At 38.1% G+C, this 21,511-nt stretch overlaps 1 protein-coding gene across 1 annotated transcript in view; it reads left to right on the top strand.

Annotated features, from left to right (window-relative positions):
• Positions 1-21,511, top strand: part of LOC125229182 (cytoplasmic dynein 2 heavy chain 1) — an 89,898-nt gene that overhangs the window by 15,896 nt on the left and 52,491 nt on the right. The window contains 10 exon segments of the mRNA XM_048133975.1: positions 671-814; positions 1,853-2,065; positions 2,372-2,621; positions 3,021-3,164; positions 3,790-3,995; positions 7,866-7,981; positions 8,336-8,481; positions 8,868-9,035; positions 10,467-10,625; positions 11,489-11,613. Of these exon segments, the coding sequence (XP_047989932.1) occupies positions 671-814; positions 1,853-2,065; positions 2,372-2,621; positions 3,021-3,164; positions 3,790-3,995; positions 7,866-7,981; positions 8,336-8,481; positions 8,868-9,035; positions 10,467-10,625; positions 11,489-11,613 (1,671 nt within the window).

Raw genomic sequence — 21,511 nt, 5'->3', positions numbered from 1 at the left:
CCTTAACAATGTTCTCCATGTGTGTTTCAGTTTATAATTAACCTTAATTTGCCCAAATTGTATTTTTCGTACTCACCTATAATATAAATTTCATAGACATCGCAACAGCCCTTTTTTTAAATTAATGAAATAATTATGCAAATGTGTCCGAAAAAATATGATAAATTATTTTCCGACTGTAATACGTTAATACATTCCTACAACTACGTAATATGAGAAAGAAACTTCACTCTAGCATCTCATTCAGTCATTTTCATTTATAAACATTACGCAATTCTGTTTATTGATTTGGATTTCACTATCAGTAGTTAAACTAATGCGTGTTTGCATAATTATGAGATAACGTTCATAACATAACAAGGTAATATTCCCTAGTAAACACCTAAGGGCAACAATGGCAACATAAATATCTTGCGTAGACATATCATTAATAAAATCAAATATTATTATTTTACAAAGTAACATCTGCGTAATCTGCGTTACAGTGAGCCACCAATGGTGGCCCACTTAGTTTATAATTTAGATAGATTTGTTTATCTGTCCCAGATGATTGAACTGTAGTCACATAGGGTGACCCGAGTAGGTATACTAGGCAGAGAGACAGCGTTTTAGTATAAAGATTAACCCTTTTTTCCACTAGATACCGAATTCAAAATGTTTTATTTGTCAGAGGCCGCACGGTACGTGTGCAACCGCCCTTAGAAGAGATCCGCGTGCAACACTACCACCAACTGCGAAGGCTGGTGGCGCTGCCCGCACAGTTCGTGGGACTACAGACAGCCGGGGACTCCATATTCACCGCCATCGTCGACAAGTACGTACCCTCTACGTCCTCAGCAGTTCTCAAAAAGTTTGTACAATAGCCAAGTCAGCAAATTTTAATTGATCCTATTTTTAACCCCCGACGCAAAAACGACGGGGTGTTATAAGTTGACGTGTCTGTCTGTCTGTCTGTTTGTCTTGTAGTATATCCCTAATTAACACTAACAGTAACTTAACGTTACTGTCTGCAACATACATCTGACGCACGTATGTGAATAAAATAGCATGTACCTAAGCAATAATTTACTATATAAGGTATGTTTAGTTTTACTTGAACTCTCTCCTGTATTGATTATCGACAATACAACACACACATCATCCATAATGACTAGTTTTACTTAACCTCCATTCAACCCTCCAACTTCATCATATCTCAGTCTGTCTGTCTGTCTGTGTGTGTGTCTGTCTGTGGCATCGTAGCTCCCGAACGGATAAACCGATTTCGATTTAGTTTTTTTTCGTTTGAAAGCTGAGTTAGTCGGGAGTTTTCTTAGCCATGTTTCATGAAAATCGATCTACTATGTCGCGGTCGGGGGTTTTTTCAAAATTGTAATTTTGTGGTTAGGTTATGTCACCAACATTTAGTAATATAAGTTGACTGTCGTAAGATATATCTGTATATATCTTAACATATCTTGATAATTGTTATAATTAAGAAAATATAGATACTAGAAAACCTTAATGACGAAATAAAACTTACTAAAATCCCAATTCATCAAAAAAATCTTGGTAACAAAATAGGAATAAAAAAAACAAATTTTACTTTTTCCTTAATTTTTGTACAAACTTTTTGAGAACTGCTGCCCTACCTGATATAGATATGTATTTCGGAACTATACCTGATATTTCGGAACCGACTAAGACACTACTAGTCGCTCGCTTTAATTTGGCTATTAGTTCCCTCGGCATCGCCCAGGTTTTTTTACCGTCCAGTTTCTGTGACGTCATTATTCACTTGCGGCTTATAAAGACTTATCATTAATGACAAGCTTTCCGTACACGCAATGAAACATACTATTTCGCTGTTTAGGCACAGCTGGCTCGGCAACAAAGCGGTGAAGCAACTCGAAGCGGCCCTGAGTGCGCTGGAGCGCACCCGCGAGGCGTGGAGTCGGCGCGCCGCACTCGCCTGTGTACCTGACCTGGATGCCTTATGCGGGGAACATCTCAAGGAGCCTGCCGATTGGGAAGCTAACTTTAAGGCATGCAAAGCCTATGGGCAGGCCGTCGCGAAGATGGCGTTGTAAGTGTTATTTCACATTATAATCTGTGAATTTGCTGGAGCGCACCCGCGAGGCGTGGAGGTGGAGCCGGCGCGCGGCACTTGCCTGTGTACCTGACCTGGATACCCTGTGCAGGTAACATCTCAAAAAGCTCGCGGTCTGCATGGGAAGTTCACTTCAAGGTTTGCAAAGCTTATGAACAGGCGGTCGCAAAGATGGCTTCGTAAGTAATTTAGGCCTAAATTTGTTGAGATAAGGGTGTGCTGTGTTTGTTTACGTGTCTAAGTCATAGAAAACTCGTAACTGATTTCCATTTCATATTTCAGCGACGACGAGAAAATAGACTGGATAGTGGTCGTAACAGCGACACTTCGTCACGACTTCGAAGCGCAAGCCCGCAGCCTGTGGGGCTGCCTCATGTCGTCCCTACAGGCGAGCTGCCGTGCCGACGCTACCACACTCGACGCCTTCATGGCGAGCGCCGCGCGCCCGCAAGACGAACACCTACCGAGGAACGCCAAGGAGCTCGCCGAGATCAGCGCGAGGCAGAAAGTGTTGCAAGAAAAAATGCCCGAGGTTGGTCAAAATACAAAGAAAGACAGGATAGTGGTGATAATAACGACGCTCCATCACAATTTCGAAGTGCAAGTTAGGCAACATTAAAAAAGTGTGTTCAGGACATACTAGATAACACTCCAATATGCATAGTTGACCAGGACTCGTTGCGCTAGCGGGACGTCTCCGTTTTACCTTTCGTAAGAATGCTTCTGTGTGATAGCCGTAGTAGCCCTCTACAAATAGGTAAAAAAAATGTCTTAGTTAATTCTTTGGGAATTATTTACTGTTTTTCGGAATTAACAGAACCTGTATTTCATTTAATTATTTAATTAAATATGTGTTCTAAATTGACTGACTCTTCCAAAACAATAAAAATTGTCCTTTCTTACAAAAGAGTTGTAATGATATTTTTTAAAGATGGAAAAGACCGTGGAAAGTCTGAAGAAGAAAGGCCACATGCTACGTACTTGGGGCGGCGACGCTTCAGTCGACGGGACTATAAAAGAGTGGCAGAAGGTTCGGGAACTGATGCAGAGCCAACAACAAATGTTTGAACATCAGGTTTGTTCAGATTACCAGTTCGGTTCATCAAAGTCATTTCATTGCAGATGTAATGCGAAGGTATTTTTACGGAAACGTATGAACGTGTCGTGCTATTTCAGTCAGTCTCAGTATAAGGACTACTGTCATTGACTGAACTAGCATTACAAAATGAAATACGAACGTTTCCGTAAAAATACGAAGGAAAATCACTCCGCACTACATCTGTATTCATAACAATCTGATCCTTTTTTGAAGTCTATTAAAAAGTAAGTCCCTAATAAAAGACAGGCGGATTCTTTGAACTTTATTTTTACATAAGGTTCAAGTTTCATTGGCTTGTTCTGTGAGCTCACGAGTGATGTTTGCTAATAATTTGTCATCAGGCGTATTTCAAAGGCTTGTTATGGTACCTGTGAATGTACCTATTTTGTATAATGAATATACATTCATTACCCTCTTCCAAAATAAGGTACAATTCACATTCAATGATTATATTTATGTCATCTCTACACGGTACACCATCATCACTCTTATAGTTTTAATAGTAGGATTAGTCATAGCTGATTAAATAATTGTTAAATATAACTAGTAACATTACCACGAAACATAATTTACAAAAAAACATATCATTCTTGATCTTCAGGCTGAAATCGTAAAATCGAGCTTAAGCGGCGAATGGGACAACTTAAACAGCGGGTTAGAGGCATGGGCGTCGCGCTGGGCGCAGGCGCGTACGCGGCTTGATGACACGCGAGGCGCGACGTATCAGGACATGGTCGATAGATGCCGCTCCGTGCTTGAAGCGCACGCACATTGGTTGAAACTACAGGCTGATAAGGATGAGTTGCTGTAAGTATTATTTGCACAGAGAATGGGACAACTTGAACAGTAGTCTAGAATCGTGGGCGTCGCGCTGGGCGCAGGTGCACTCGCGACTCGATGACACGCGAGGCGCGTCGCATCAAGAGATGGTCGACAGATGTCGCTTCGTGCTTGAGGCGCACGCACATGGGTGAAGCTACAGGCTAATAGGGATGAGTTGTTATAAGTACCTATTGGTTGTTTGAGTAAGTATCTAATAAACGAGCTTAAGCGGGGAATAGGACAACTTGATATGTTGATAGGTACTTTCTATATGCCGATGCACTTTAGCTGTGTTTGTCTACCATTTCCTATTTTCCTTTCTCAGTTGTTCTAAGGTTAGCTGGAAGAGATCCTTTAAAGAGATAAGCTTGCCTTTGTACATAACCATTATTATTATTCACTGTACTTCATATAATTTGTTCTGTGCAATAGTTAGAATCGTGGGAAGCGGTGTCGTACGCTGGATGCTTTGAAGGCCAGCAACATACTTCCAATTTATCTGGTGTTACAGGTGTTCATGGGCGGCGTTAATCGCTTACCATCAGGTGTTTTGCCTGCCCGTTTATAAAAAAAAATAGTCGTCCCTGTACGGAACCGCACACGAGATTCTTTATTGGCGCAAAATTTTAATATCAAGCTTCCGATATAGCTTACCAGATGACTAAACCTAAAATTCACAAGAAAACGTGCGTTTTACGTGTCAACGTGCGGTGTTGTAGTTTGTATTTGCGATTCACGCCGCAAGATGGCAGACCGTCCCACACGCACACTCCATGAACGGCGCAAGAAACGCGTACACATGGTCGACAGATGTCGCTGCGTGCTCGAGATGGACGCACATCGGCTGAAGCTGTAGGAATTGATAAGAATATTTTTGATATGTACTTACTAGGGAATGCTCGCTTGAACTCTTTGGGTACCGGTACTGATGTTAAAAATCCCGGTTCTTTGGTACTTTTCGGTACTGAAAAATGGACAAAGATTACAAACTAAAACGCATTGAATCACTTCAAAAATTTTAACGTAAACGACGGAATAATATCCATTTAATGCTGTACAAATGTAATGTAAATAGTTTCAAACGCGTTAGACTCGTCCCGCTCGGTATTCATCGGCGATGATCGGAACCTCGACGTCGGTTATACTTAGAGGGTAGGTAAACCAAACTAACTTTGCTAATGTTAGAATTAGTTGAGGTCTGTAATGATTTCTTGCACATGTCGTCCAGGTTTTTGAAAGTATGCTTAGAACGCAGTCTAGTATACTATAATTTTGGTCCTAATAGGCGACCGGAATAAAATTCTAACAATAGCCACCGAATTTTACAAAACCCTTTACTCCGAATCTCCCACACACCCACAGCCTGTGCCTGATTTATCCCGCCAGTTACGAAAAACGAAGTACATATGGCTCTTCAAAAAATGAAGTACGGGAAAAGCCCTGGCGAGGATGGAATCACCACCGAAGCACTGAAAGTAGGAGAACATACTTTGATCCCGTATATCACCAAACTGTTATACATAACCATTATAATTATTCTCTGTACATGTAATTTGTTCTGTACAATAAAGTGTTTACTACTACTACTACTACTACTACTGGTTAATACTATAATAATCACTCAAACTTTTCCACAAAAAATGTGCCACTCCCAACATCATTCTGCTTCATAAGAAGGGAGACAAGTCTGATATAGGAAACTACCGTTATCGTCGGGAATAGAAGGCTAATCTTCGATTTGCCGACGACATTGTTCTGGTTCTGCTCAACTGCCTCCAAACTACGATCGATGCTTGAAGACCTCAGCGACGCAAGCCTCGAGGTTGGACTTCAGATGATCATGTCGAAGACCAAGTTCATGACTAATAATAGCACCGCATGTAGGATTGAGATAAACGGAGAATCGGTTGCATTTGTCCAGGAGTACATCTACTTGGGCTAACTACTTTCTTTACAGGCACGAAAAGAGAAAGAAGTCGAAAGACGGACTGAAAACGCCTGGATTGGTCCATGAAACATCCCATGAAAGGCGATTTGCCACTGTCACAAGCGAAAACTCATGGACATGGAACACCACGCTGCGCTCCAAAACAAAAATAGTCGACGTAGTTCGGAAAGCGGCAAAGCTGAAGTGGGACTGGGCCGGTCATGTCTGCCGAATGCCGAACGAGCTATGGGCCAAGATTACCACAGAGTGGCAGCCCAGGCCAAAACGGGGACCCGGCAGACCACGTATGCGATGGCGGAACGAGTTGGACTCCTTTTTGAAAGAATGGCCGAGGTCTGCACAAAACCAGGAGGAATGGAAAAAGCGGGGGGAGGCCCTTGCCCAGCAGTGGGACATCGCAGGCTCCTAATAATAATAAAAAATAATGAGATGTTTGTGACACAATAAAAAATAATGAGATGTTTGGCCAATACGTATCCAACAATCTCTGCATCAAGTGAGAGATTGTTGGATACGGTCGACCTAAGGTAGTAAAACTTATCGACGACTTCCATTTTATATTTTATTCATAATTTTACAACAAATGTACTAGTAAACCCTCAGTACCGAAAAGTACCGGAGAACCGGGATTTCCCGGTTCTTTCCCAGTACCGGAAATCTCAGTCCCGGTTCTGGGACTGGTACCGGTTCTGCATTCCCTAGTACTTACTTAGACACTTTTAAAATATAGTTCTTCGTTGCTTTCGTCATTACCAAACTAAAACGGAGTTTGGCGGGACATGTTGCTAGGCAGAGTGATGGTAGGTGGACTAAAATGTTAACGGAACGGTGGCCGCTTACAGATAAAATAAATAAATAAATAATAAATGATGTAAGAAGCTCTTGGCATCCGTTAGCTCGTTGGATGGACGACATCCGCAAAGTTGCGGGTCACAACTGGATGAGACTAGCTCAGGACAGGGATACATGGCGTACTAGAAGAGAGGCCTATGCTCAGCCGTGGCGATAAAGGGCTGACATGATGATGATGAAAATATCGTTCCAGACTCCCGGTCGGTAGGAAGGTGGTAAATTCGTATCAAGAAGTCCAGTGACAAGACAAGAACCTGAGTGACAGATTTCACTTCAGGTTCTAGGCCCACGCGCTGATATGGATTGATTTCAGCGGTGGCAGCATGGTCAATTGGTCATGCGTCACTTCCGCATACTTGTTATAACAGTATAGGGATTGTGATAGGCGAAAACATACGACTATTCTACCAACGCCGAAATGTAAACTTACTTAAGGGTTATAAATGTCTTTAGTTATAATTCTTAAAAACCTTCCTGTATATTAAATTAAATATTATTATACAGACCCTGTTAAACTTCCACAACATACTCGTATGTGTCGATTAACTTTAAAACTGGGTAAATCCATTCTGCTATAAGGTTGATTATTTTCAGATCATATTATATTTTTTATATATTCAACCTTAAAGCAGAATGGATTTACCCAGGTTTGAAGTCAAGCGACACATATGTGTGTGTTTAGTAAAACGTCCCACTATGTCGGGTACCATGAAGGCGAGATTTACTTGTATCTTTATATGAATAAACTGATAAAGCGGCTTTATAGAAATCGATAAAGTGGGACGTTTTTCCGTGCACACTCACATATTAACTTTACTTTAATATACCAAATTGAGGCAACATAATTTAGTCATCGTTATTAATTTCGTAGATTCCTGACTGTGTTTTGTACAAAAACATGTCTACGAGCAATACACTTGAGCCCCGCACATCTGTGTACCATCGTGTTTAGTAAAAAAGTCCTATTAGTATCCTTTGCTGTTAGAAACAAAAGACTTTTTGTTGTTGAGCTAGCGTAACCTATGAGTCATCCTAACGTGTCCTTTATCTCGTAGGAAGGAATGTGAGAAGTTCAACATGTCACCCACCGTATCTGGCTCGTGGGAGCAGGCCGAAAAACTTATTACGGAAGACATGAACCTTTGGACGGTGATGAAAGAGTACAATGAAGGTAAAAATTTTGGTAACTGACTTGATAAAAGAGATCTTTTTGTCAACTGTCTTTTTTAGGTTCCATACTTTTTATAATGTTTCATAAAAATTGATACCAAATCTTTACTTTTTTCGGATTTTCTTGTTCCTCAAGTCTTGAGTCAGACAAGAAACTTGATCCAGAAGCAAGCCATCAAGGCACCATCTATTCAAACAATTGGCAGATGCCAAGCCCATTGGAGATAGGAGACCATGTTCTAGGCTTTCGGATCACACCGGTCATATAGTTTACATCCTTGCGTTATCCCGGCATTTGCCACGGCTTATAGTTTACATATTGAACTGAATAAGAACCCGACCTTTTATGTTGTAGAGTTTGAATCCATCGCTGAACAGGACTGGATTGTATTCCACAAGAAACTACATCTATTCGATGACTTCACGTCCAAATGGAGCTCTAAACTTGAACCGTATACAACTGTCACGTTGTATTTGAAGCAGGAACTGGATAAGTATTCTGTACGATTACGTTTAACTTTGGTTAATTTCATTAATTTACCTGTGTGCGTAGCCGAATACACAAACGCTCACGATAATATCTCTTTCGTAGCTATTTATCTCTATCGCTCTTGCTATTGGCGCGACAGAGCCAGAATACATTTCTGCGGCGTTTCGGTGGCGTTTCGCGTCGCAGAAATACCATTCGGCTACGGGGCCTGAGGTCTGTGTCTAGCAGTGGATAGGCTGTATTATAAATTATAAGAATGTATCATACCTTTTTTCTTTTTCCTTTTTGATTTGGAATTATTTGTTTCAACATTTATTATTTGAACTTTCACGTAAGAATGTTTTAGAAAAAAGTATATTGTGTTATTGTAGGCATTTCACTCTGTGTTTAATTTTAGGATTTGACCACCCTACTAAAGTATCTTCGCGGTACCGACTTTACTGAGCGGCACTGGCACGAAGTCTACGGTATTTTAGAAATGGAATACAAAAAACCAGACAGTCTACAAGTCAAGGATCTCTTGATTGCTGCGGCCAATATAAAGAGACACATCAAACTGCTACAGGTATGTAATAACAGAATATTTCAGCGATAGGATACATTCGTTATACAATATGTTCCTAAACATAAAATCTAAGAGTGCCCAACCCAACCTAAGCTGTCTAGAACTTCTAGATGAGATCGTTTTTTAGTGTTAGTTTCATATGTACTTTTTTACATACCCGCTTTGCCATTTAGATGGTCCAAGAAATTGGAAAATTTTTGTCATATTTCTGCAATTCATGTGAATTCATCGTATCCTGTAGATAGGTGTCCAATTCATATAATACGTCACACAAAATGTCTTCTTTTTGCCAACTTGACAAACACTCATGTTAACTATATTTTTAACTAATAAAATTTCAAACAAATGGATTCATGAATGAATTTTACGTATACACGAATGGGATAAAGCTTCTAATTTTAAAAGGACGATGTGACAACAGTTGTACATCTAAGCGCGGTGTATTTTAGTAATTATTTCTAAATAGGGTCGCTACTATAAATATAAATAAACCAAGCCCTTCCGTCTAGCCGGGCTTGATCACTTTTTATTTAGCACACGTCTAGATGACCTGCTTTTAAATTATAATATTTATAATGCGCTCGAACTGACTTATTTTCGGATGCAATGTTTTGCACTACTAGGCGTATTTTACTCTTTAGTTCACCTTTGTCTATCTATAGATACCGTTTGATAAGGTTTGGAAACAGGCAGAATAGTATTGTCCTTCATAGTGGGTGAAGTCATAAAAACCTATTGTTTCATCGGTGTCAATGACTGATAGTCCGGGATGACGGGAGGGGTTATGCGTTTACTGGAATAGTGACAATACCAGCATTCCGTTGATATTTACACTTTTTTCATACCGCCATTATTTGCTACATCTTAAAATATAAAATAGTCAGTAACATCATTTAAATCTTAGCTTAAAGTTTTTGAGGTAATTTGTAACTTGTTTAGCACACTAAACAAGTTACAAATTACCTCAAAAACTTTAAGCTAAGATTTAAATTATGTTACTGACTATTTTATACACACATGTTTACATTGAAAAATATTTAATATAGGTACATCTCAGAATATTAATTATTGTTTTTGAAGCAATTGAAGTAGATGAGAGATCGAGAAAATGTTAGTCAAATCATAAAAAAATAGGGATTTGAAAAGGCATAAAACTTTCATTCTATGGTAACCTATATTTCACCTCAAAAGGTACTTTTTGTATTAAGGTACAGCGGGGCAAATCTCGAATGGGGGGCAATAGTAACTAATCCATTTTTTCCATTATTACACTATGATGTTGAGTTATACATGTATCTAGTAAACACGCATATAACCGGTGGACACTCTATTTAATAATGCCAAACATGGAAAAAATTTACCAGTGAAATTTGACCCCCAGTCGAGATTTGCCCCGCCGTACCTTATTTAAAATATATCAATTCTATCTAGAAAATAAACGCAAGCGCGTCCAGCGAATCGGCGATCCGAAGCGCGCTGAACGAACTGGAGCTGTGGTTCGCCGGCGCGCGGCTCGCCGTCACCTACTACAACGACAAGACCAAGCGGCCCGTGCCCATTGTCAAGGACTTCAAAGAGATACTTACTAAGGTGAGGTTTCCTTTGTATTTTTAAAATATATACCTACATTGAACTACTAGTAATCAGCTATATGGTGTTTGCACAACTCTACGATGTTTCCGAGCCGATAAGAAGGACTACTGTGACTACTGTGTGGTGACGGGTTAAGAATTTCACCACCCCCTTTCTTCCCGTGGGTGTCGTAGAAGGCGACTATGGGATATGGGTTAAATTGTGGCGTAGGCGAGAGGCTGGCAACCTGTCACTGCAATGTCACAGTTTCGTTTTCTTTCAACTCCTTATTTGCCAAGAGTGGCACTGAAGCTTTAGTAGTTTCATGTGTTCTGCCTACCCCTTTATGGGATACAGGCGTGATTGTATGTATGTTGTATGTATGTATGTATACGACAGAAGGAAACCTACTAGAAAAGAGCCCCTCTGATGTAGGAAGTGTTCGTAAGCTCGCTTGGCTCATCGCTCGTAAGGTTTGTAGCAAACAAAACAAGCATACGTTCCACTGTATGGTGAGCGGTCATTGATTATCGACGGGATTCCACAGCCAGTGCCCGTGTGACGTGTCTATTGTCTATGAGTTTGTGTCTACTGCACAAATAAATACAAATCAGAATTGTATTTAATCCCCCATCAATGTCATTCAAAAGGAGTGAGAACGGACTACAATAAAACATCTTTCTTTTTTTGAAGAATACCTACATCCATTTTTTAATGAGCAGTTTTTACTAGAATAATAATTGAGACATTTACAATATAAAAGTCTACTAGTATTCGTGTCTACTGGACACATGTGGCACGCATGTTTAGTATAGACAAACGGCACTCTAGTTATAACAATGTAAAATATGCAAAAAATATGCTGACTTATTTGGTGGTAGATTGAGGAGCAACAATGGGTGGTGTCGTCGGTGGGCACTGACGCCGGCGACGCGTGCGCCGCATGGGAGTCGAGGCTGCGAGCGGCGCGCCAGCTCGTTAGAGCCGCGAGCCATGCTCAAAGAAGGTTAGTGTTTATCTTGACAAACATTTCACATTACGTCATTGGCGATGGAGCCGATGGATGAATCAACTGCTGCAGGGTTAATCCTCAATTTCGTCATATTCTAACTCTGTTCATCATCCTCTCTTCTCGAGATATTTAGCACTGAGACAGACGGACAGAGTCGCAGTTACTATTGTACCTTTTTGGTACGGAACCCTAAAAAACTACGGGTTAATTCACAAGAGCAGCAGAGTTAGCACTTGATTGCCGCTAGAGTATATCGCCGCGAGATAGACTACCCGTATATGGGTGCGTATCGATCGATATAACTTTTTTTGATATATTTTTAGTCGTTATAACGATCATTTGATATAATTATTGAATCATATTCAACAAATAATATACTAACAAATGGTATAATTCTTATTTAATATAATGAACATTTTTTCGAATAACATTTATTATAACATACTTTGAGTATAATGCTTATTTTCGACAATAAATAAATCGTATAACGCAAATTCTTTCTAAAGCACGGAATAAAAAAAAAGTACAATAAATTAGATATATCATTTACCAGAAAAGTAGATTAGGTTAGAACTGTGACCCCTACACACAATGCGCTGCTACCAGAAAAATAGGTTAGGTTAGGTTAGAACTGTGACCCTTAAACATATGTACTGCTATCAGAAAAGTAGGTTAGGTTAGGTTAGAACTGTGATCCCTTCAAAAAAGGATAAAATTAATTCATGAAATGTTTTATACTGTTTGCTAGTTATATCATACTAATCGTATATCAATAGATAGTTATACCATATAACGGTTATTATGAATAAGTGTTATACGAAATCATGGTTATACAAAATAAAAGTAGATAGTTTGTAGTTATACCAAATGTTAATTATGTCATATGAGTGATTATATCCTTTAAATATATACCAAATGTTGTTATATCAAATGTTACTATACCAAAAAAAGTTATACCAATCATTACACACCCCCCGTATATCTCGCGGCGCGAGTCCGCTTGCCTTGTCGCGCGCGAGTCCATACATCAAGCGCGACTTCAAGTATGGACTCTCGCGCGACACGGCAAGTTGTGCTAGAGAAGCTTATGTCATTAATACAGTTAAAAGAAGACGTGTCATCTATCTCGCGGCGACATACTCTCGCGACAATCATGTGCTAGGCCTACTGGCACGAATGGAATGAGGGAATGGAAATATGCATGTGTGTGTGACAGCCCATCCCATAAAATGGTAGCTCTTGACATTTACGACTGTATACCGATACAGGTGTCACTCATGCCACTACAGTTCATACAGGTGATTTTTTTTTTTTTTTTATTTCTAATAACACTACAAAGATGCTTACTACTACAATTTCGCCAAACCAAAGTTTAACGGCGAGGTTATGCACTCTTATATTAAGTATTTATAAATTTATTAACATGCACCATCAGTTATACAAAACTAATCACTAACACTTGAATTTGGAGGACACGTAACATGTTAACAGATCCAATCATATCCTATGCTACAATCTACATTAGGTATGTATGCACGTAGGTTGTTTACATCTTACGCCGCCTCCCAAGAAGCATAGTATATTATACTATTATTCGTGCCAGCTTTCGTGAAACTATCTGTATTTCTTTTTAAATACACCCTTGGATATTTAATTTAACTTATTACTCGATTTATTCGTTATAAAAAGTATCTTAAGCACGACTAAGCAAGTGTTGTTGGTCAATACCTACGTCTTTGCTTTGAAATCTATTCGGGCTATTTTTACCAAGTATGTAGTTAATTTGGGCGTAACAATGTGGCAAGGATTCGCTTTCCGTTACCACGTGTGGACCAGATGGGTGCATCTCGACGATCGTTCGTCCCTACGAAACCATAATATGTTTGGGTCCGTTTGAACTAACTTTGCACCGACTTCATTACAAGTGAGGGAGTGTTATTAAATCATAAAAGTAACGTTTGAACTGAAGCGATGAAGTGACAAATATAAAATGTACGATATATAAATCTCACTGTCCCCGCCAAGACAAGACAAGCAAAGCAGCAGAGCGCTTACCTAATACCTGCTCAATTTTTTTTAAATCTCATAACTTTGCGTCGATTATACTAACTAAACTAAATTATCGGATGATGTTAATAGTACAACTAATTTCAAAAGTTTCAATTGCATAGCTATTATACCGTACAATTTGTTAATATCTATAATAAAACCCTGATTTTGTCCCTCACACTCCTCACAGAACCTAATGTTTAGAAATTTGGTATGGAAGCTAGTTAGCACCTTTCGAAGACTATAAACATTTGTTCCTAGTCTGATGAACAAAGCGGGAGTTTTTACTGTGCATTAAAAATGTGTTACTTAATCTGTTTAGATAACAAAGGTCGTCGCCCTGAGATTTTTATAGTATCACATGACGGGATACAAGTTCCAAAATTAGGCAACTGACTGTGAGCTTTATCTCGCATCCTACATTTTTAATCGCTAGCAGCTTTTCACCAAGCTGTTCGGTAATAGGAGAAGTCCAGGCTTGCCCTACAAAAAGTTTTCCCTCTTTTATTCATATTTCATTTTGTTTTCGTGCTTATTTTCATTCTAAATATTAGCCAATACAAATTCGTATTGTATGCGAATTGATGTTTCACAAATGTATGTACAGTCATCCAAAAATATGGTTTACCACCGGTTACGGTTACGGTTGAGGTTCGTTTCCCCTTGCAATAATATTATGTCACTGACTATTGCTCCTCTATGTATGATACGTCATGCCATGTGTCAAGTCAACCTTAGCGATCGTTAGAGCTCGCAGAAACTTTTTTCAAAAGTGGTAGACCGCTTTCTTGGCCGACTGTACCTACGCATTCGGATTTGTTTTCTTCTTCTACCGGTAATTACATCATTATTATTTTCCAAGAAACCATACTTTCCCACGATTAAACCCGATTATCTACCCTGTAGTTCTATACGCGGACACTCGAAGCCGAACCATGTATGGCTTCTTTATTACTTTAACCAATCGATGCGCACTGCTATGTTGATTACCAATGCGAATGGCGGCACCTTTCCATTTATACAATACAAAGACATTGCAGAAGCACCTATTTACCTAAGTTGTATTATCAATTTTGAAATATAAAATCGGAGGAGATATTATATGAAATTATTGATATTTTTGCTGGATACAATTTAAAAGCACGAGCACCAGTAGGCTTTCTTTTTTGTTATTTGGTTTAGCCACCGCTCAGAATCATCCATCCATACAACCTTGTCATTCCACCCATTCCAAAATGAGTCCAATCTCCTAGTCGGTCTGTATAGCAAATATTACTTAGGTATTTATTTATTTGTTTCGTGGCAAGGTAACCCGATATTGCAAACGGGGAAAGTGTCGAGTATGTTCCTTAGCTTCCGTCTCCTAACGCGTGAAACCATAACATAACATTAATACATACGTTATGACTTACGAGTCTTACGACACAGCACGTCACAGCACAGAACCAAATTTACGATTATTACTTACTGCATAGCGCTATATAATCAGCGAGGATTCAGGAACGTGCACTAACTTCAGATCTAAAGGGCATTTAAATGATATGTTATTGTCGTTTGTTCTACCTTCCCTTCAATACCTACCTATACATTATGTAGGGACGATGGAAACTTACGAGTGAAATGCACGCGAAGTAAATAATTTTATTTAAGTATCATTTTGATTCGTTCCATGTTTCTACATTCAAATTGGTTTAGCGAGTAGGGTTGTTGTTCATATTGGAGCAATTCTTCGCGTTTCAATAGTAGGTACCTACTAGGCAAATAAGAATTAATGCATGCCTAAATTGATGCCAAAATTGAGTTATTGCAGTGTTGACATTAAATACATCATATTTTACCTAAAAAAAATAGTTAACTAAGGTACCTGCAATAATGACAAACAAACTTCATTACCGACCAGGGAAATATTTATTATAGTTATTAAAAATTGGTTATATCAAAGTCTAATCACATGTAGATGTTCAGTTGTATGAAGCAGTCCCTCTGTCAGATTAGTCTTATGTGGCATAACATCCCGATATAGAATGACTGTGTTGACTGTGCTCGAATTAGACTCGCCTTCTTCCTTGTTTACGTGACTATTTTCTTAGTTCCTTAAGTCTCGAAAAAGGTACTTCCCTGCTAGCAAAGACATATGTAACTCCGTATAGACAGATGAATAAGTCTAAGAAAAAAAACGTACCTCAGAACCATAAAGAAAAAGTTACGGTGGCCTAGATGGCGTTACACCTTTGGGGAACGCACAGCTAGATGGCGTTAATATTAATATTTGACATTTTTTTTAACACATATCAAGCTAATAATATGGGCCAAATGTTCAAAATTGAGGTTCAAATGTTTTAAGCCTGTGTCAAGAGATGGCAGTATATAAGTATGCACTGTGATTACACATTTCACTTTGACAGTAACTCTCTATAAAACTCGATCCTCTTTGCTGCTAGTCATATCTCAAAATCTTTTTTTTTCTAGAACTGTAAAAAAAAACTTGATTTGGGGCCTACTTATTTTTTATTATTTTTTTCTACTCCCGAACTGTTGTCGTCATTTACAGGGTCGTGCATAGATCTTTAAAACCCTACATAATAGTCTATTCCCCAAAGCCAGCGTCCGCCGGCTTGCAGTATCGAAAATACTGAAAACGCATTGTTATAACGATACTGCGCGAGTGCGCGGGAAGGCTTTGAGCAGCTGAGCTGACCGTGCAAACCTTTGCGTCTAAATACAGGAAACAGTGTGAATTTCACGAAAGTTATTCGAGAAAACTATTAAAAACTAAGTGCATGGTCGTAGAAAAAGTATTATATGCAACGGTGTTTAACTAAGTCAAAAAAGACGAGCGGCGTGGGTAACAATTTGAGGCGAAGCCGAAAATTGTTATTAAGACGCCACGAGTATTACCTCCTCGCGTCCTCTTCTACTACCTCCTTTAAACGCCTGTTGCATAATAGTTATTTGTTATACAAGGGGGCAAAGTTGTATTTTAACGCCGAGTGTGGAATTGAAAAACGAGCAAGTGAAAGGATTCTATAGTTGAACCACGAGCGAAGCGAGTGGTTCGAGTATAGAATCCTTTCACTTGCTCGTTTTTTAACACACGAGAAGTAAAATACATTTGCACCCGAGTGTAACACAAAACTTTTCCCCTCACTATAGCGAGGAAACTACAACGCAAAAAATGCGTTTATCACTGCTTCCAGTAGTTCCACAGGTGGTAAATCATCTTTATTACTAGATTCACCTACTTTTATCAATTTTAAAGCAGTTAATTTGACTTTATTCAAGGTCAAATTACTTTACCCACTAGTGGATAAAATGCGTTTTTACCCGCTGGTATTAAAGGACAAAACACGTGTTTCCGAGCTAGTGAGGGGAAAAATACTATATTATAAACTGGCCAGTGATTGACCTTACGACACCCGATGGAAAGTCTGACCTGATGGGAAGTGACTTATTTGTGCTTCAATTGGAAATCGTCTAAATAAAAGACTATTATATTTGTACTGTATTAATTAAAGTTAACCGTTTTTTATTTCGTGTGGTAACGATAAAACAGCGATTCGGCGGCACATAGGCCACTTATCAAGCGACCTCTAACATCATAACCGCGTTTTCAGAATGAACCCTTATCATCAAGCGTTCATTCACAGCGGCCAAGATTTTTATTTAATTATTTATGACGTGCATCCCAAGAAAGAGTATCGTGTGAAAAAAATGCTTAATTTTAATTAAAATATTAACTGGACTTAGCTCTGACTAAGGGCCCATTTATACGGTACGAGAACTCGCATACGAGTTTTATTACATTGCAGTATTGACGGTTGTGCAAAATTGTACGTAACTTAAACAGCACGCAATGTAACTAAAATCGCATGCGAGTTCGCACGCCGTCTAAATCAGGCCTTAGTCTTAGACTTAGTTTCGATGGCGTAGTCCCCGTTGTGGGGTCGTGATATCGCCGTTAAGTCCCATTAGAATTTTAATTATGTATATGTAAAAAATGTCAATGCTTAATTTTGTCGCATTTTTTTACACTCAAATCCACTCTTTAGTTAAGTACATGTATAGATTGTATAGTTTAGGTTTATTATTGAATTCCAGATCAAAATCCTCAGCAGGTTACTATGTCAGTTTGTAATAGAAATAATCTTAATCGTAGAAATATGTAATAAGTAGGTATTCGTAATACAATCTAACTTGTTTCTATTCAACTTGACTCTGATAGTGCGGGGTTATCGCCAAAAATGTTGAAACAGATACCACTTGTCTATTAACAATGCTCAATTAGAACTATGTATTTAGTTTTAATTCTGAGGTTTATAATTAACTTTCATATTAAAGAATCCTTCCTGAAATTGCCAGTTCAAATTCAGTTTTCTATGTTCAATTTATTTAACAATGGTGCTACTAGGTACTTTATTGCACTAGTAGGCTAATTAGTTCTTTACGTGTCTATGTCGCAGCTTTTAAGGGCCTGCCATATGTAAGTACAATCAACCAATTGGAACCCTAGGCCACTGTAGAACTATGTCATAGTGACATTACAAATCAGATTGTAAGAAATCTCTTACTGCTTGTCATTTGACATGGTTCTGCAGAGTGGGGCCTGTAACAAAGGCGAAGAATTGAACTCTAGGCTATTCTCCTTATACTGATCAACATTTTTTCGGCGACTTTTAAAAATAACTTGTATTTTGATTTTTATCACCCTTGAAAGTTTTTTCTAAGAGGTAATGTATTGCGAATTCTGTTAAGTCTAAAGTGTGACAGACAACGTCAATGACAACAATAATGGCGTACATTGAAGCTAATATTTATATTGTATGAAAAATTAAAAATTTAAAGACTTCATAATTTTTAAAAGTCACTGAACAAATGTTGATCAGTATAAGGAGAATAGCCTACAGTTCAATTCTTCTCCTTTGTTACAGGCCCCACTCTGTAGAGTGGCCTAGGGTTCCAATTGGTTGACTATACCTACTGTAAAAAATTGTACTATAGATGAGGTAATACGCGAATCTTGTCGATTTAAAACACTCCGGTCGCGTTTTAATTTATTACTATCTACACTTGGTATACATTTTGTTGGCATTAAGAACCCCCTACCATAATGCGGCTAACGACATAATTCTGAAAATGCCAAATGGCTCGTTTTCTCTCCTAAAATGGTAGCGATGACACCTTAGCTAATGTTATCTAATTTGAACATTCTAAAGTGTTCAGTCTTATAACTCAAAGGGCCTGGCCGGACTGCCATGGTAAAATCGCCCCTGGCTAAATATGAAATATTGATATGCAGGATTATTCGTATTGTTACTATATGTACTACTACTGGATATTATGCCTCAAACTGTTTCCGTTTACGAAAAAAATTAAAAAAAAAAAATTTTGTTTTTTATTTTTTTCTTTAAAACCGCGTATCCGATTGAGTTGTTCTTTGGATATTTTATAGATATATTAGGGATACATCAATAAAAAAAAAAAATTAACTTCCTGACTTTTTGTTAATGCATTTTTTTTTTAATTTATGTTTTAAATATTTTTTTTTTACTACATACGAGTTAGCGACACCTACTATATTTTTATATAATAATCGCCATTTTATACTCTATTACATATATTTTTATCAAAAATATTAGTTTGGATCAACAATGTCAAAATAAGTTATTTATATATTACTAGTATTACCCTTTAGTACGTTGCTCCTGAAAGTGATGTATGAAAATCTTGGCATAATTAATGGAAGATTTTTTTTTAATTGGGATATGTAGATTATAGGCCGAAGTTATTTTTCATCAACCCTCCCCACCCCTCCCCCCTCTGCGTCACCCCTCTACCCCCCCTTAAAGAGCCGAAAATGCGATTTTTCTCGATTTCTGACAAAACCGATGAAGATACAGAAAAAGCGTGTAGGAACGAAGTAATCCTTAATAAATTTACTACAAATCTCTCATAAACACTTTAGTGCTAGCACTTATAGTTTTCGTGCAATCCGTCACGAAAGTTGCTCCTTTCTGCAATTTTCTTTAAAGAATATTAAAGTGTTGTCCCAAAATGCTTACGAAATTTGTTTGATACGACTAAAATATTGTAAACTCATGACTATAATAAAATTAAGGGGATAAATCACTACCATGGTTGGGACTTGAACTCACGGCTTCCGGATAGAAACTCGAGGGCTCTACCAACTGAGCCACCAAAAGCTCATCCCTAGTTTCTAGCGAATCTTTCAGCTTTCTACTATATGAATCAATGGTACCCCTAGCGTCATTTATCTATCAATCTAGAGGCCGTGAGTTCAAGTCCCGCCCATGGTAGTGATTTTTTTCCCCTGAAATTCATTCTGAGTTTATAATATTTTAGTACTATCAAACCGACGATTTCGTAAGCATTTAAGGAGAAAACTTATCATTCATTAAAGAAAATTGCAGAAAGGAGCAACTTTCGTGACGGATTGCGCGAAAACTATAAGTGCTAGCACTAAAGTGTTTATGAGAGATTTGTAGTAAATTTATTAAGGATTACTTCGTTCCTACACGCTTTTTCTGTATCTTCATCGGTTTTGTCAGAAATCGAGAAAAATCGCATTTTCGGCTCTTTAAGGGGGGTAGAGGGGTGACGCAGAGGGGGGAGGGGTGGGGAGGGTTGATGAAAAATAATTTCGGCCTATAATCTACATATCCCAATTAAAAAAAAATCTTCCATTAATTATGCCAAAATTTTCATACATCACTTTCCAGGAGCAACGTACTAAAGGGTAATACTAGTAATATATAAATAACTTATTTTGACATTGTTGATCCAAACTAATATTTTTGATAAAAATATATGTAATAGAGTATAAAATGGCGATTATTATATAAAAATATAGTAGGTGTCGCTAACTCGTATGTGGTAAAAAAAAATATTTAAAACATAAATTAAAAAAAATGTATTTAACAAAAAGTCAGGAAGTTAATTTTTTTTTTATTGATGTATCCCTAATATATCTATAAAATATCCAAAGAACAACTCAATCGGATACGCGGTTTTAAAGAAAAAAATAAAAAACAAAATTTCTTTTTTTTAATTTTTTTCGTAAACGGAAACAGTTTGAGGCATAATATCCAGTAGTAGTACATGTAGTAACAATACGAATAATCCTGCATATCAATATTTCATATTTAGCCAGGGGCGATTTTACCATGGCAGTCCGGCCAGGCCCTTTATTACAGTTCATAGAAAATCTACTATCTCAATTTTGTGTAGCACATGCATCACTAATTACGGTACTTACAGTGAAACCCGTAGGATCACTTGCGTGGACCGAACCGGAATGCTCAATGCTTTTTACAAATGCTTTGTCCCGCCAATCCCTACGTCCAGTTCATTGATCAAGGGTTCCTTTACTTTACCCTTACAATGCGACCCTATTATAATATATTTGCTATATATATTTACTCTTTGCAGTGCATTTCAACCAAAGGAGTTATAGCTAATCCTCAGAAAAGTACTGTAGTAACTTTTACAGTATTTTGTATATTTCAAAGTTGACTCTCCTTCTCTCCGTTTTTTTTCCTATTAGGTATTTTCTTAATTTGAATATTTTTAACCCCTAACGCAAAAACAACGGGGTGTTATAAGTTTGACGTGTCTGTCTGTCTGTGTGTGTGTCTGTCTGTGGCATCGTAGCTCTCGAACGGATGAACCGATTAAGATTTAGTTTTTTTTCGTTTGAAAGCTGAGTTAGTCGGGATGTTCTTAGCCATGTTTCATGGAAATCGGTCCACTATGTCGGGGTTTTTTTCTTTAATTTTGTGGTTAGGTTATTTGTAAATCAAAAGCGAAGCGGTGTCTGGTGCTCTAA

The sequence above is a fragment of the Leguminivora glycinivorella genome, chromosome 8 (genome assembly GCF_023078275.1).
Source record: "Leguminivora glycinivorella isolate SPB_JAAS2020 chromosome 8, LegGlyc_1.1, whole genome shotgun sequence".
Taxonomy (NCBI): Eukaryota; Metazoa; Arthropoda; class Insecta; order Lepidoptera; family Tortricidae; genus Leguminivora; species Leguminivora glycinivorella.
Note: the sequence above shows the minus strand (reverse complement) of the source record. Positions and strands in the feature narration are given on the sequence as shown.